We start from the raw sequence: 18,717 nt of genomic DNA on the forward strand, positions 1-18,717 counted from the left end.
GGTGTGTCCTTACAACATGTATGCTACTACTATTCCCTAAAATACATCACAAATCCTGAAGATATTACACCATAAAGAAAAGTGACGTATCATTTCTAATTATTTCAATTCCATGCAAAGATCCATATGAAAACATTAATATACCCCTTTTCCACTAACCTCAAGCACGCATGCACCTGGGATTTTTGTCAATGGAAATGGGTCAACCAGGGCCCAGTGTCCTGGGATTCGAACCCTGGTAACTAACGGGGTTTTACCCGGGAAGGACTTGAGTAGGGTGCAGTGGAAACTGGTATCCCAGGTCATCCGACCCGGGCCCCGTTTCCAGCATGGGAAGATCGGACCTTGGAGATTAAGTCATCTCCAAGCGCCGCCTGAAGAGTTCCATTGCACACGGATGCAGTGTGAATGGCGCCGATCCAGGAATAACCTTGGTTGGTGCCACAGTGTGAAAGGGGCAGTCCCGGGTCTGACCCAGTTTGGAACCCTGTTCCAAATCCCAAGTCAGGCCCGAGACTTTAATGTAAATGTGGTATTAGAGAGTACTTCCTTACTGTTTGAATTGTTGATTGTAATTCCTCAATCCTCTGTTCCAGGTGAGCTCTGTCGCTGACAGCTGTTTCTTGTGCAATCTGCATTGACATAGTAAGAAAATCATCACAACCAACATTCCCTCTAAATTAGACAATCTGAAAATGAAAGACAAGCGCGCTCATGTGTGTACTCAAATTTAATGGGCGCAACTGGGAATCGATTGTTTATATACACATTTATTTTTAAGCTTACACTCTCACCTCAAGTATGTCAGCTGGGTGCTTAAGATATAACTTGAATCCAGTCTGATCCAATATAAAATAAAGTAGAAGAGGGAACTCATCAGAGCTTCTTATGTAATTCTGTTTGAAGTCACTCACAACATTAGAAAGTTGAAGTTTCGGTCCCTTAAAATAACCTTTTCCAAGGCCACTAGTACCACCACCACAAAGGGGCAGACTCAATTACCCATGGGATGGGTCATGCAGTCTTTTCAACCCAAGGTAAAGTGCAGAGAGCTATTCAATTACGGACTTGCATCGATCTGTGAGCAGCATTGAGACAGCAGTTAATACTAATTCCTTGTCATACTGTATGGAGGGTGTGAGCTTATATTGTGCACCAGCATCTTCTTTTTCCTGCATTGCACAAAAAGTGTCAGCATATTTTATCTAGCTATCTATGGAAGAATCATCCACTGAAATTAGCTAGATCTCGAATGATTCTCCCAAAGGAACGTGGAGGTTTAGCTCTGCCAGACTTAGCCTTATACAAGAAGCTTGCCTACCAGATCCCCTTCAGGAATGGTTTTGTCATCCTTCTTCATTTTGTTGGGTATCTTTAGAACAATACAATTACTCAGAATTTCCTTTAACGGATTTACTTTGGACTCCCAAATCTTTACGTCCGACTGTTTCTTTTTTGCTGCCTTCTATACGAGCTTTGATACAAGTTTGGGATAAGCTGACATCTAGGATTCCTGATTTTTCTCTCCCATCCCCATGCGCTCGCAAGCGGGTCGATGGTGGGCCAGTGCGCATGCGCACGACGGAGCCGGCTCCGTCGTGCGCATGCGCGAGACCTGGATAGCGACGGGCAAACCGTCGCTCCGGGTCTCATACCAAAGGGGGCGTGCTGACGATGTTGAGTGACAGCACGCCCCCTTTGGTGGGTGGGCCGGGGGAGTGGCTGCCCAAACGGAGGCGTTCCCATGTGAACACCTCCGTTTTGGGGCGGCCCCACTGACATCACGAGTGATGTCAGTGGGAGAGGTTTCGGCTCTGTGAGAGCCGAAATCTCTCTGGGGCTTGCGGCAACGAGACCCTACCACAAGGGTCTTGTCGCAAGCCCGATGGTCGCGATGGTCTTGACCATCGCGACCATCTTCCTGGCCGCTCGCTATAGCTGTGGGTGGTCACCCACAGCTATGCAAGAGGCCAGGAGGCCGCTCTAAAAAACAAGAAGGCCGGCCCTGATTCAGAGAGAGCGCTCTGTCAGAGCGTCCGGCTCTGAATCTGGGCCTGAGTTCCGTCACCTCTATTGGTAGGTGGAACTAGTTCCACCTCCACCAAGTCCCTGCACAGAAGTCCCAAAGACAGAGAGCCACTCACTGTCTGCCTAGGGAGGCTCAATTTCTTCAGAGAAACCAACATATAGGTAAGGAAAGAATCAAGCGAAGGCAATACATAAAGGTTGCAAAAAACATTGGGCATCCAAGTGACATAGACTAGTTGTGGGGACCCCATGAAAAAACTCAGAGGCGCGGCAGAAAAATAACACTGATGATATAGCACATTTTTTTTTCTTTTTAAGTGATCTAACATTGTAATCTCAGCTGATGGCAGGAGTGCTAAAAAAAGCATCTAAAATGTATTTCACACTGTCATAGCCCCCAAAGCTTCTGGGGGCCTAGGCGGCCCCCGGCCATTCACTTTACTGTTTTCACACTTGTTTTGGTCTGTCAGACTAGCGTGGTGAGGAGTAGGCAGCATGAGGAGTCTCAGCATGGCAGCACCTGTTATGTATACAATTATGGTGTGCAGTCCAAGCACCCCCCCTTCCCAAAAATGCCAAAGAGTCAATTCAATTGTGAACATGCCAGCAACATGCCGTTTCAAAGGCATTGGAACACCAGGAATGGCACACCAAATTGCCCCCAAATCACATGGTCCTGCTCACAGACCCATATGGGTATGTATTACAATATGCGGTCTTGGAGCTATCATAAGTGCAACATAGGCGCGCAGTAGATTGCTGGTATCGCCAACCAAGCATCATATTTAAATTCCTTCTGGTGTCTGTTCAGCGAGTGCTTTTATTTGGTACTGGTCACTTTATCTAAGTATTTTTACATTATGTTTTTATTTTTAATCACCTTACATGATTATGCAGAAAAAACAATACAGGTATATTAAAATTGCACATTTCATGACATACCTTTAGCCTCTCTCGCAGACTGTCTCGCTCTGTGGTCATGCGACGGAAATCTGACATGGCACTGTCACGCTCGCTCTCCACACGCCTTAGGATGTTTTGAGTTGTTATACTAGTTTTGGGGGTCTTTGGGGATCGCATGAGCTCTCTTCTAAGATGGGTTATTTCCTGTTGTGCCTAACAATTATAAAGAATGTACAATTCAATGCTTCAAAAGCGCAGGTGTGCCGTGAATTTGTTATAACAAAAAAAATGTTTCTCTCTCTTTATTCTTTACTAGCTGTTGCACACGGCTTCGCCCAAGATGAAAGCTATTCTGCCACCATTTTTTTTTACATTTGAGATATTCTAGTTGTATTGGTTTGCATAGGGGCCCTGTCACCAGCGCTATTCAGACTGGTGGCAGCAGCGCCTTCACCCACCACTCACACCAATGTCACTGTGTGCCCTGTGCACAGACTGCTATGTAGCCTATCCTATTCACCCACCACTCACACCAATGTCACTGTGTGCCCTGTGCACAGACTGCTATGTAGCCTATCCTATTCACCCACCACTCACACCAATGTCACTGTGTGCCCTGTGCACAGACTGCTATGTAGCCTATCCTATTCACCCACCACTCACACCATTGTCACTGTGTGCCCTGTGCACAGGCTACTATGTAGCCTATCCTATTCACCCACCACTCACACCAATGTCACTGCGTGCCCTGTGCACAGACTGCTATGTAGCCTCTCCTATTCACCCACCACTCACACCCATGTCACTGTGTGCCCTGTGCACAGACTGCTATGTAGCCTATCCTATTCACCCACCACTCACACCATTGTCACTGTGTGCCCTGTGCACAGGCTACTATGTAGCCTATCCTATTCACCCACCACTCACACCAATGTCACTGCGTGCCCTGTGCACAGACTGCTATGTAGCCTCTCCTATTCACCCACCACTCACACCCATGTCACTGCTTGCCCTGTGCACAGACTGCTATGTAGCCTATCCTATTCACCCACCACTCACACCATTGTCACTGTGTGCCCTGTGCACAGGCTACTATGTAGCCTATCCTATTCACCCACCACTCACACCAATGTCACTGCGTGCCCTGTGCACAGACTGCTATGTAGCCTCTCCTATTCACCCACCACTCACACCAATGTCACTGCGTGCCCTCTCCACAGACTGCTATGTAGCCTCTCCTATTCACCCACCACTCACACCAATGTCACTGCGTGCCCTGTGCACAGACTGCTATGTAGCCTATTCTATTCACCCACCACTCACACCAATGTCACTGCGTGCCCTGTGCACAGACAGCTATGTAGCCTATCCTATTCATCCACCACTCACACCAGTGTCACTGCGTGCCCTGTGCAGAGACTGCTATGTAGCCCATCCTATTCACCCACCACTCACACCAATGTCACTGTGTGCCCTGTGCACAGACTGCTATGTAACCTATCCCATTCACCCACCACTCACACCAATGTCACTGTGTGCCCTGTGCACAGACTGCTATGTAGCCTATCCTATTCACCCACCACTCACACCATTGTCACTGTGTGCCCCGTGCACAGACTGCTATGTATCCTCTCCTATTCAGCCACCACACACAACAATGTCACTGTGTGCCCTGTGCACAGACTGCTATGTAGCCTATCCTATTCACCCACCACTCACACCAATGTCACTGTGTGCCCTGTGCACAGACTGCTATGTAGCCTATCCTATTCACCCACCACTCACACCCATGTCACTGTGTGCCCTGTGCACAGACTGCTATGTAGCCTATCCTATTCACCCACCACTCACACCATTGTCACTGTGTGCCCTGTGCACAGGCTACTAGGTAGCCTATCCTATTCACCCACCACTCACACCAATGTTACTGCGTGCCCTGTGCACAGACTGCTATGTAGCCTCTCCTATTCACCCACCACTCACACCCATGTCACTGCGTGCCCTGTGCACAGACTGCTATGTAGCCTATCCTATTCACCCACCACTCACACCATTGTCACTGTGTGCCCTGTGCACAGGCTACTATGTAGCCTATCCTATTCACCCACCACTCACACCAATGTCACTGTGTGCCCTGTGCACAGACTGCTATGTAGCCTCTCCTATTTATCCACCACTCACACCAATGTCACTGCGTGCCCTGTGCACAGACTGCTATGTAGCCTCTCCTATTCACCCACCACTCACACCAATGTCACTGCGTGCCCTGTGCACAGACTGCTATGTAGCCTATCCTATTCACCCACCACTCACACCAATGTCACTGTGTGCCCTCTCCACAGACTGCTATGTAGCCTATCCTATTCATCCACCACTCACACCAGTGTCACTGCGTGCCCTGTGCACAGACTGCTATGTAGCCCATCTTATTCACCCACCACTCACACCAATGTCACTGTGTGCCCTGTGCACAGACTGCTATGTAGCCAACCCATTCACCCACCACTCACACCAATGTCACTGTGTGCCCTGTGCACAGACTGCTATGTAGCCTATCCTATTCACCCACCACTCACACCATTGTCACTGTGTGCCCCGTGTACAGACTGCTATGTATCCTCTCCTATTCACCCACCACTCACACCAATGTCACTGTGTGCCCTGTGCACAGACTGCTATGTAGCCTATCCCATTCACCCACCACTCACACTAATGTCACTGTGTGCCCTGTGCACAGACTGCTATGTAGCCTATCCCATTCACCCACCACTCACACCAATGTCACTGTGTGCCCTGTGCACAGACTGCTATGTAGCCTATCCTATTCACCCACCACTCACACCAATGTCACTGTGTGCCCTGTGCACAGACTGCTATGTAGCCTATCCTATTCACCCACCATTCACACCAATGTCACTGTGTGCCCTGTGCACAGACTGCTATGTAGCCTATCCTATTCACCCACCACTCACACCATTGTCACTGTGTGCCCCGTGCACAGACTGCTATGTATCCTCTCCTATTCACCCACCACTCACACCAATGTCACTGTGTGCCCTGTGCACAGACTGCTATGTAGCCTATCCCATTCACCCACCACTCACACTAATGTCACTGTGTGCCCTGTGCACAGACTGCTATGTAGCCTATCCCATTCACCCACCACTCACACCAATGTCACTGTGTGCCCTGTGCACAGACTGCTATGTAGCCTATCCTATTCACCCACCACTCACACCAATGTCACTGTGTGCCCTGTGCACAGACTGCTATGTAGCCTATCCTATTCACCCACCACTCACACCATTGTCACTGTGTGCCCTGTGCACAGGCTACTATGTAGCCTATCCTATTCACCCACCACTCACACCAATGTCACTGCGTGCCCTGTGCACAGACTGCTATGTAGCCTCTCCTATTCACCCACCACTCACACCCATGTCACTGTGTGCCCTGTGCACAGACTGCTATGTAGCCTATCCTATTCACCCACCACTCACACCATTGTCACTGTGTGCCCTGTGCACAGGCTACTATGTAGCCTATCCTATTCACCCACCACTCACACCAATGTCACTGCGTGCCCTGTGCACAGACTGCTATGTAGCCTATCCCATTCACCCACCACTCACACCAATGTCACTGTGTGCCCTGTGCACAGACTGCTATGTAGCCTATCCTATTCACCCACCACTCACACCAATGTCACTGTGTGCCCTGTGCACAGACTGCTATGTAGCCTATCCTATTCACCCACCACTCACACCATTGTCACTGTGTGCCCTGTGCACAGGCTACTATGTAGCCTATCCTATTCACCCACCACTCACACCAATGTCACTGCGTGCCCTGTGCACAGACTGCTATGTAGCCTCTCCTATTCACCCACCACTCACACCCATGTCACTGCGTGCCCTGTGCACAGACTGCTATGTAGCCTATCCTATTCACCCACCACTCACACCATTGTCACTGTGTGCCCTGTGCACAGGCTACTATGTAGCCTATCCTATTCACCCACCACTCACACCAATGTCACTGCGTGCCCTGTGCACAGACTGCTATGTAGCCTCTCCTATTCACCCACCACTCACACCCATGTCACTGCTTGCCCTGTGCACAGACTGCTATGTAGCCTATCCTATTCACCCACCACTCACACCATTGTCACTGTGTGCCCTGTGCACAGGCTACTATGTAGCCTATCCTATTCACCCACCACTCACACCAATGTCACTGCGTGGCCCGTGCACAGACTGCTATGTAGCCTCTCCTATTCACCCACCACTCACACCAATGTCACTGCGTGCCCTCTCCACAGACTGCTATGTAGCCTCTCCTATTCACCCACCACTCACACCAATGTCACTGCGTGCCCTGTGCACAGACTGCTATGTAGCCTATTCTATTCACCCACCACTCACACCAATGTCACTGCGTGCCCTGTGCACAGACAGCTATGTAGCCTATCCTATTCATCCACCACTCACACCAGTGTCACTGCGTGCCCTGTGCACAGACTGCTATGTAGCCCATCCTATTCACCCACCACTCACACCAATGTCACTGTGTGCCCTGTGCACAGACTGCTATGTAACCTATCCCATTCACCCACCACTCACACCAATGTCACTGTGTGCCCTGTGCACAGACTGCTATGTAGCCTATCCTATTCACCCACCACTCACACCATTGTCACTGTGTGCCCCGTGCACAGACTGCTATGTATCCTCTCCTATTCAGCCACCACACACAACAATGTCACTGTGTGCCCTGTGCACAGACTGCTATGTAGCCTATCCTATTCACCCACCACTCACACCAATGTCACTGTGTGCCCTGTGCACAGACTGCTATGTAGCCTATCCTATTCACCCACCACTCACACCCATGTCACTGTGTGCCCTGTGCACAGACTGCTATGTAGCCTATCCTATTCACCCACCACTCACACCATTGTCACTGTGTGCCCTGTGCACAGGCTACTAGGTAGCCTATCCTATTCACCCACCACTCACACCAATGTCACTGCGTGCCCTGTGCACAGACTGCTATGTAGCCTCTCCTATTCACCCACCACTCACACCCATGTCACTGCGTGCCCTGTGCACAGACTGCTATGTAGCCTATCCTATTCACCCACCACTCACACCATTGTCACTGTGTGCCCTGTGCACAGGCTACTATGTAGCCTATCCTATTCACCCACCACTCACACCAATGTCACTGTGTGCCCTGTGCACAGACTGCTATGTAGCCTCTCCTATTTATCCACCACTCACACCAATGTCACTGCGTGCCCTGTGCACAGACTGCTATGTAGCCTCTCCTATTCACCCACCACTCACACCAATGTCACTGCGTGCCCTGTGCACAGACTGCTATGTAGCCTATCCTATTCACCCACCACTCACACCAATGTCACTGTGTGCCCTCTCCACAGACTGCTATGTAGCCTATCCTATTCATCCACCACTCACACCAGTGTCACTGCGTGCCCTGTGCACAGACTGCTATGTAGCCCATCTTATTCACCCACCACTCACACCAATGTCACTGTGTGCCCTGTGCACAGACTGCTATGTAGCCAACCCATTCACCCACCACTCACACCAATGTCACTGTGTGCCCTGTGCACAGACTGCTATGTAGCCTATCCTATTCACCCACCACTCACACCATTGTCACTGTGTGCCCCGTGCACAGACTGCTATGTAGCCTATCCCATTCACCCACCACTCACACTAATGTCACTGTGTGCCCTGTGCACAGACTGCTATGTAGCCTATCCCATTCACCCACCACTCACACCAATGTCACTGTGTGCCCTGTGCACAGACTGCTATGTAGCCTATCCTATTCACCCACCACTCACACCAATGTCACTGTGTGCCCTGTGCACAGACTGCTATGTAGCCTATCCTATTCACCCACCACTCACACCAATGTCACTGTGTGCCCTGTGCACAGACTGCTATGTAGCCTATCCTATTCACCCACCACTCACACCATTGTCACTGTGTGCCCTGTGCACAGGCTACTATGTAGCCTATCCTATTCACCCACCACTCACACCAATGTCACTGCGTGCCCTGTGCACAGACTGCTATGTAGCCTCTCCTATTCACCCACCACTCACACCCATGTCACTGTGTGCCCTGTGCACAGACTGCTATGTAGCCTATCCTATTCACCCACCACTCACACCATTGTCACTGTGTGCCCTGTGCACAGGCTACTATGTAGCCTATCCTATTCACCCACCACTCACACCAATGTCACTGCGTGCCCTGTGCACAGACTGCTATGTAGCCTCTCCTATTCACCCACCACTCACACCCATGTCACTGCTTGCCCTGTGCACAGACTGCTATGTAGCCTATCCTATTCACCCACCACTCACACCATTGTCACTGTGTGCCCTGTGCACAGGCTACTATGTAGCCTATCCTATTCACCCACCACTCACACCAATGTCACTGCGTGCCCTGTGCACAGACTGCTATGTAGCCTCTCCTATTCACCCACCACTCACACCAATGTCACTGCGTGCCCTCTCCACAGACTGCTATGTAGCCTCTCCTATTCACCCACCACTCACACCAATGTCACTGCGTGCCCTGTGCACAGACTGCTATGTAGCCTATTCTATTCACCCACCACTCACACCAATGTCACTGCGTGCCCTGTGCACAGACAGCTATGTAGCCTATCCTATTCATCCACCACTCACACCAGTGTCACTGCGTGCCCTGTGCACAGACTGCTATGTAGCCCATCCTATTCACCCACCACTCACACCAATGTCACTGTGTGCCCTGTGCACAGACTGCTATGTAGCCTATCCCATTCACCCACCACTCACACCAATGTCACTGTGTGCCCTGTGCACAGACTGCTATGTAGCCTATCCTATTCACCCACCACTCACACCATTGTCACTGTGTGCCCCGTGCACAGACTGCTATGTATCCTCTCCTATTCAGCCACCACACACAACAATGTCACTGTGTGCCCTGTGCACAGACTGCTATGTAGCCTATCCTATTCACCCACCACTCACACCAATGTCACTGTGTGCCCTGTGCACAGACTGCTATGTAGCCTATCCTATTCACCCACCACTCACACCCATGTCACTGTGTGCCCTGTGCACAGACTGCTATGTAGCCTATCCTATTCACCCACCACTCACACCATTGTCACTGTGTGCCCTGTGCACAGGCTACTAGGTAGCCTATCCTATTCACCCACCACTCACACCAATGTCACTGCGTGCCCTGTGCACAGACTGCTATGTAGCCTCTCCTATTCACCCACCACTCACACCCATGTCACTGCGTGCCCTGTGCACAGACTGCTATGTAGCCTATCCTATTCACCCACCACTCACACCATTGTCACTGTGTGCCCTGTGCACAGGCTACTATGTAGCCTATCCTATTCACCCACCACTCACACCAATGTCACTGTGTGCCCTGTGCACAGACTGCTATGTAGCCTCTCCTATTTATCCACCACTCACACCAATGTCACTGCGTGCCCTGTGGACAGACTGCTATGTAGCCTCTCCTATTCACCCACCACTCACACCAATGTCACTGCGTGCCCTGTGCACAGACTGCTATGTAGCCTATCCTATTCACCCACCACTCACACCAATGTCACTGTGTGCCCTCTCCACAGACTGCTATGTAGCCTATCCTATTCATCCACCACTCACACCAGTGTCACTGCGTGCCCTGTGCACAGACTGCTATGTAGCCCATCTTATTCACCCACCACTCACACCAATGTCACTGTGTGCCCTGTGCACAGACTGCTATGTAGCCAACCCATTCACCCACCACTCACACCAATGTCACTGTGTGCCCTGTGCACAGACTGCTATGTAGCCTATCCTATTCACCCACCACTCACACCATTGTCACTGTGTGCCCCGTGCACAGACTGCTATGTATCCTCTCCTATTCACCCACCACTCACACCAATGTCACTGTGTGCCCTGTGCACAGACTGCTATGTAGCCTATCCCATTCACCCACCACTCACACTAATGTCACTGTGTGCCCTGTGCACAGACTGCTATGTAGCCTATCCCATTCACCCACCACTCACACCAATGTCACTGTGTGCCCTGTGCACAGACTGCTATGTAGCCTATCCTATTCACCCACCACTCACACCAATGTCACTGTGTGCCCTGTGCACAGACTGCTATGTAGCCTATCCTATTCACCCACCATTCACACCAATGTCACTGCGTGCCCTGTGCACAGACTGCTATGTAGCCTCTCCTATTCACCCACCACTCACACCAATGTCACTGCGTGCCCTGTGCACAGACTGCTATGTAGCCTCTCCTATTCACCCACCACTCACACCAATGTTACTGTGTGCCCTGTGCACAGACTGCTATGTAGCCTATCCTATTCACCCACCACTCACACCAATGTCACTGTGTGCCCTGTGCACAGACTGCTATGTAGCCTATCCTATTCACCCACCACTCACACCAATGTCACTGTGTGCCCTGTGCACAGACTGCTATGTAGCCTATCCTATTCACCCACCACTCACAAATGTCACTGTGTGCCCCGTGCACAGACTGCTATGTAGCCCATCCTATTCACCCACCACTCACACCAATGTCACTGTGTGCCCTGTGCACAGACTGCTGGGCAGCCTATCCTATTCACCCATCACTCACACCCATGTCACTGTGTGCCCTGTGCACAGACTGCTGGGTAGCCTATCCTATTCACCCATCACTCACACCCATGTCACTGTATGCCCTGTGCACAGACTGCTGTGTAGCCTATTCAACTGAACACGGGCACAAAGCACCTCCCCCACCACCCCTTACTGGCCGCATGCATTGTGCCACACCTATCTCTTGCATTGATGTCAATACATTTTGTTTTTGTCATTGTTCAGCTTTAACTTCACGAATTAAGATGAAACAAAGTGCAGATTATTTCTAGGAGTTTCCACTACAAAAATGAATCAGTTTTCATGAAAATCAGTTCAGTAGTTTTTGCGCCAACTTTGAACAAACAGACAGACACACAATGTTCTTAGTATTAGTATAGATCATTTCTACATGAGACGTTTGTCACACATAAGTAAGAGGTCCCCTTAATGTCTTTCAAGCTGCATTTCCTACTTATCTAAAGGATGCATCTGCAGTTGGACCTGCTTCTTCTGCACAGTGGTACGGTGCCTACTTTGTACATCTCTCAGAGCTCAGAGTAATTTAATAAGCATAACACAAGTACATGTCACTAGCAATCCAGTCACCAGTATTGTGAGTAATGTACAGTATTACTAATGGTATTGCTCTTTAGAAATGACTACTGACACTGATGATGGTTTCTATAATGTATATATGTGATAATGCATTCCCTAATGTAAGTTATATGGCTATTAGAAGCTAATAAGTTCTATAACAATTAGAAGTACAAAGATGTGTAGGAGTGCTGTTAGACTGCTAATTGAAATATGAGAATACTTTTAACAGGCTTAATAATAATAATATATTATTATTATTATTATTATTATTATTATTATTATTTGCAATATATCTTTATTGAAGATTATATAAATTTACAATAGCTATTTGTCAGAGTCTTAATAACTACAGTACAGCGTGCATTATTCCTAAAACAGAAGAAAACAATTTTTTTCTAAAAAGTACTGAATAGATTACATCTGTTTATATAGATTTATTACTATCATTTCTGTTTTACACTTTGTAGATCAACTAAGATGAGACACCTTCAGTCACATAGCCTTTCCCAGGTACCGGAAATACGTAGTGACTATTTCCTGATACAATATATTGGCACAACTGAAGTATCTCTGTTTAGATTTGCTTCATATTTTGCTAATAGACTGGTGATCTTCAGTGGAAATGAAGCACATCAGTGCAGGCATCAGTATTACAAAATAAATGCATCTTGTGCTATTATATTGCACTGCATCTGGTAGAGCAGCTTAGTGAATGGTTACTGACAGAACTGTCTGGCAAAACTGGAACAATCCAGATTAGATAACTTTGGCTATATCCAGGGCTGCCATCAGAAATTATGGGGCCCAGGACTGACAAGATGGGCAGCCCCCCCCCAACCCCTCTTCCCCCGCCCCCATCCCCACAGGCCCCCTACCCCCACTCCAACCCCCCTTTCTTCTTCCTTCCACAAACCCCTTCCTTCACAAGGGACCCAAAAGTCTAAAATTAAAATCATAGTGTTATCATTCATTAGAAACAGAGTGTTAATGCAAATAATATGGGTGGAGTGCTGTTATCTTCTGCTGTGTGTATATATATATATATATATATATATATATATATATAGCCTTTGCGCTGGCCGGCCACTCACTGAAAGCCTGCAAAGCCTCAGGCTGCAACCACGCATTCTATTGGACGGCCGCCGGCATCCCAGCAGTGCTCTGCGGCGTGACGGCAGTCAGTGCAGTGGCTGGTAGTGTAAGCTGGTGCGCTGCGGATTCGATCTGTGGCGGGTGGTAGGGGGCCATCTCAGAGAGAGCGGCCCGGGGGAAATTGCCCCCAGAGTCCCCCCTTTATTCGACCCTGCGGCTGGGTGATAAGTGACTTAATAGTCACTAATTTTATTATGCTGTAGCGGTGGGGGGCACTGCCTGCCGTTTACGAGAGAGGAGGGTGTCTAGTCTAGTGAAAAAAGCTGGTTGGGCTTGGTTAGGGGCATATATGTTAACAATGGTGCAAAGAATATTATTAAGAGTACCCACAAGAATAAGAAATCGACCCTCTTTATCTTCATAAGAATCGATCATATCAAAAGTGAGGTGGCGGGCAAATAGGATAGCAACTCCTCGTTTCTTCTGCTTAGAGTCGCAGGCATGATATGTGGTGGGATAGGATTTAGAGCGAAGTTCTGGATGGAGATTTCGCAGGAAATTAGTTTCTTGGAGAAATACTAAATCTCCTTTATATAAATTAAGAGTGGTAAAAAGTTTGCTACGCTTTGTGGGCTATTGAAGCCCTTCACGTTGAAGGAGAGTACCTTAAGACCCATGCGCCATGGCTGAGAAAACCGCTAAAAAAAACAAAAAACAATTGAGAGTGGAGAGGTAAGCAAAAGTGACACATCATCAGACATGTAAAAAGGAAGAAGTCGTCCTGTTTGAGAAGGAAGGAAAACCGGTAAGGGAAAAGGAAGGTAGGTCGGCCAAATGGTACAGAGGTCCAAGGCCACGGGTGCTGACAAAGGGGAGGGGAACTATGCACTAATGAAGCACATAGGTCAGCAGATGGGTACAAGACCCTGGGGGGGCGCGGCAGAGGTAGATCGTTTATCCATAAAGATGTCATAGAAAGGAAAAAATATATACATATAGAGCCCTCCCACAAGCCCCAAATATAATAAATATATGGAAAGAAAAATACAACATCGTACAAATGGAGTATAGGAAAAAAAAAAACATGGATAAACCTAAGACTAGAAATCAAAAAACAATATTATTGGAAAGAAAAAAAAAAAAAAAAGGGGAACAAATAAATGGGAAAAGAAAATACAATAAAAACAGAAATATAAAAATTAATAAACAAGAGATGGGAATAAATTGAGGAGTAAATCGAGGGATAAATCATCCCAAAAAACACTGAAATACCAACCAATAAACAGAGTATATATATGTTCATAGATTTATATATATATATATATATATATATATATATATATAAAACAAAAAAGGGTGGAGAAAAGAGCGCCTCCTAGTGCATTAAATATGTAAATGATGTAACCATCACCAAAGATAATCACCCTCTGTGTAGATGGGGGTGTACCTTATATAGTGGAATTCACCACTTATTCAACAGCAAGACCAATCACAATGATTCCTTATTTGTCCAACTTCTGGAAACCCTCAGGCTTTTCCCTCCATATAGACCAAAGTGAATCCTGCACTCAGGCATTTACATAGACTTGTCATATAATCCATGTAATTTGGGACATCATTGTGATTGTTCTTGCTGTTGAATAAATGGTGAATTCCACTATATAAGGTACACCCCCATCTACACAGAGGGTGATTATCTTTGGTGATGGTTACATCATTTACATATTTAATGCACTAGGAGGCGCTCTTTTCTCCACCCTTTTTTGTTTTACAGATTTTGACGCTGCTTGGGCAACAGTATATGGGAGTAGGAGCAGCCACCCTATACGTTTGGGGAGTGCAACTTTTGATGGACTGATATTACTTTGGAATCACATTAACTGTTTCAGGACTCAGCGCCGTGTACTACCCTATTTTTTGAATATATATATATATATATATATATATATATAGATAAATGAACAAAATCTCAGTAAGATTATAATAAATGAACAGCTAAGATAAGAACATATATAGATGTATCTTATATTCATTATGATGGAACTTCATCAAAACTTAATTACATAAACTTCTATAAAAATATCAAAAATAGGCTAGATGAGTTCCAGATACATATTATAAGACGGTAATGTAAAATATTCGTAATGGGGGACATCCTCACAAGTGGAGGGACCCCATCACGAAATCACAAAAATAATGCAACAATGAACCTATTAGAAGGTCTTAGGTTTCAGAGATCTGAGTGGAGGACTTGGAAGACTTAGGAACAGTAGACCATTCAGATGGAGGGGGGCGTCGAGTCGGTTGTCGAGACCTTTGAGTTAGGGAGGCGGAAGGTGTAGGAACAAGTTCTTCGGATATGCCCAGTGTTGAAAGAAGGAGGTTGAGCTTCGAGGAGAGACCGAGCCATATGTAGTTGGTTCTGGTGCCATATTAGAATGCGAAAGGGGTAACCCCAATGGTATCTAATATTATGATGAGGTAGCAGGGTGGTAAGAGGCTTAAAGTCCCTATGGTTAGGAAGAGTCAGAGGGGAAACATCCTGAAAAATCTGGAGAGTAGCATCTCTAAAAGTGACTGAAGAGAGCTTGCGAACTTCTCTCATTATAGTCTCTTTGGCTGTAAAGTAGTGCATACGTAGGATGACGTCTCGGGGTTGAGAAGAAGATTGGGAGCGCGGCTTTAGCGCACGGTGGGCTCGGTCTAGGAGCAGGTGATCTTCCTGAGTAGAGGGAGAGAGTTGCATGAACAGGTCTTTGAGATAGAGCTCAAGGTGGGGGAGCTCGACGTCTTCGGGAAAACCTTTGATGCGGATGTTGTTACGTCGGGCCCTGTTATCTTGATCTTCTTGACCGTCTTGAAGCTGAGCAACATCTTGGCGTAACTGTGTAAGGTCGGCGTCGTAAGATTGTTGGGATGTAACCACCTCCTCAACTCTACGTTCTAGTTGGTCTGTTCTGGAACCAATAGCAGAAATTTCCGCTTGCATGGCATAAAGAGCCTGAACAGATTTTTTCACATCTTTGAGTTCTTTGAACAGTAAAAGGAAGTCCCTGCGAGTAATGGGAGAGAGGACATCTTCTTCCGATTCGGAGTTGGAGTGGTCAGGAGCTTATTCTGGTGCAATATCTTTAGCATCAGGCAAGGATTTAGGTTTTGAAAGATATGGTGTAAGGTCTCCTGCGAGGGATTTCTTCGCCGTTCTAGGCATTATGAATATCGATGTATAAAAGGGAGCAAAAAAAAAAAAATGTAAAAGAAACTCCACGTGTACTAATTAGGGGTGGGAGGGGATGAAATCAGTTAGTACATGTTGTAGCTGTAGCTGTCAGGGCGGGAGGGTAAACTGTATATCAATCTCGGCCACTGTAGTAAGAGTCGTAAGGGCGTCAAGGGGCCCAATTGCTAGTAATTTATGGAGATCTCTATGTGGGCAGCAACAAGGTCCCAGTCACAGCAGATGGAGAGAAAGTAGCCCGTCAGCGGAGGACCCAATCCAGAAGGAGGGAGAGAGCTGTGGATTGAAGCAGTGGATGTTCCTTAGACTGCAGGAGGGGGCCCCAGCCGGCGGTGTTTTGCAACAGTCCAAGGTGACCAGCACACAAGGGGAGAGGGTAGCAGGAGAAAGGAGGGCCCAGCAAGAGAGGAGAGGTCTCCAGATGCCTGTATATAATAGAACAGGCCAGCAGTAGCAGATCAGGTCCAACAGGAGGGGGGAAGCCAGTGGCAGCCAGAGGTGGTAGCAGAGGCCCTGCACTTCTGGAGTGCAGCCGGGGCTCACAAAATGGCGGCCTCCCGCGATTGGCGGTTCTGGACGCGGGTATTTCTAGGGGCCTCTGGGGGTATATACCTCTTCAGCCACAGCCAGTGAGGATCCGGAGGAGGGTAGGGATGTCGCGGCAATCACCTGAGGGGAGCGGCAGCGGTATCTAACAGCCGCGATGCCGCTGGCAGAGTCGCGTCGGGGACAGAGCCGAAATTGAGGCCGCGGCTTCACCCTCATAGTAGGCCGAAGTGGCGGTCGGGCGTCTGCGGATTCGCGACAGGCACAGCAGGGTCTCTGGGAGCCGGTAAGGTGTAGGAGCCCTCTGGGGAGAGTCAGCAGTAAGCAGGGGCTCCAAAATATACTGCTTTTATTGCCGGCCAGACGGAGCCAGAGAAAGGCACGTCTGCTCCTGTGCTCAGTTAGGCCACGCCCTCTGACATTTTTTAAAACAAAAAGGCAGTATAAATACAGCAGCTAGCATTACAGTCAAATACAATGCATAAATATAATCAAATGCTAATGCAAATGGACTCTGAATCCACTGACCAGCCCCTCAGGGGTATTGGTATGAAATAGAGTGCTATACACCTGACCCAAAGGAGAGGTATAAAGGGAGACAGACCTAACCTCTGAGACCAACAGCTTTCAGCAACGCACCCAAGGTGGACTGTGAACGACGAGGTGGTCAGAAGTAGTAAACCAGACACGGGAAGTTGCGTCTGTGCTGGGGGTGGAGCAGCCGGGGGAGCGCCTCTCTCCCCTAAACTGCGATTTTGATGGCACAGGTACGCTGGCCTCATAATAGTAGACGCTACCTAGTGCGCTCTAGTGCGTCTAATACCCGTCCCCGGCCACCTTAGTGAGGACACGTTAAAGGAGACCTTCACCCGCAGCTGCCTCCGATGCGTCTCCTACACCGGAGGACTGGACTGCTTCGCGCATGATTCCCCACATGAGGGATCATCTTACCTGCCATCTTCATGAATCCGATCGCAGTCCGGACCCCAGCGATGCCGCTAGCGGAGCCATGCTGAGGCCCGCCGAAATCCCCAGGGCATAAGGTAAATCAAAAAAAGAAAAGCCTGGGACTGCCTAGGCAGTCCCGCTGTTAAAACGGTGCGTCTGGATACTTGCCGCGTACCAAACAAAAAAACTGAATGCTTGTGGCTGGGGGCGGGGTATATAGGGAGGAGGACCTATGCATGCTGGGAGCTTCAAAGCTGTAAGCTGTTTGGTTCAATGGATCACTCCAACTATATACCCCAAGGTAGATCCTGTGGATCCTATGGACCCTGAAGAAGAAAGGAATATAGAGAGATTTATATGCATTTAAATTATGCTTATGTCGCAGAGTGTTCCACAATCTCCTGGAGGGCCAGAGCAACGGGTTCTCTCTTATATGAGTTGGGACATCTTGATCATGAAGATGTAGAAATGACAACAGGTCTCCCCCTTCCAAAAATTCCCTCTCAAAAAAAGTATTTGTGTGAACGTTCTGGTCGTGCAACCAATCTTTAAAGAAATGTAAAAGAGCTGCTTGAGAGTACCACTGTACATTTTGGAAATTAATACCACAGTTCGATTTAGGTTGCTGTAGTTTTAATAAGCCAAAGTGCGGTCTTTTCCCTTGCCAAATA

The 18,717-nt window shown here is 48.1% G+C and overlaps 1 protein-coding gene across 1 annotated transcript in view; it reads right to left on the reverse strand.

Annotated features, from left to right (window-relative positions):
* TSGA10 (testis specific 10) overlaps positions 1–18,717 on the reverse strand; it is a 101,416-nt gene that overhangs the window by 49,697 nt on the left and 33,002 nt on the right. Inside the window, exons 7-8 of the mRNA XM_088454115.1 lie at positions 2,971–3,144; positions 555–632 (exon numbers count right to left, since the gene is read on the reverse strand). Of these exons, the coding sequence (XP_088310241.1) occupies positions 555–632; positions 2,971–3,144 (252 nt within the window). The remainder of the gene's footprint in view (positions 1–554; positions 633–2,970; positions 3,145–18,717) is intronic.

This window comes from Taudactylus pleione, unplaced genomic scaffold, assembly GCF_031769625.1.
Source record: "Taudactylus pleione unplaced genomic scaffold, aTauple2 ptg000609l, whole genome shotgun sequence".
Taxonomy (NCBI): domain Eukaryota; kingdom Metazoa; phylum Chordata; class Amphibia; order Anura; family Myobatrachidae; genus Taudactylus; species Taudactylus pleione.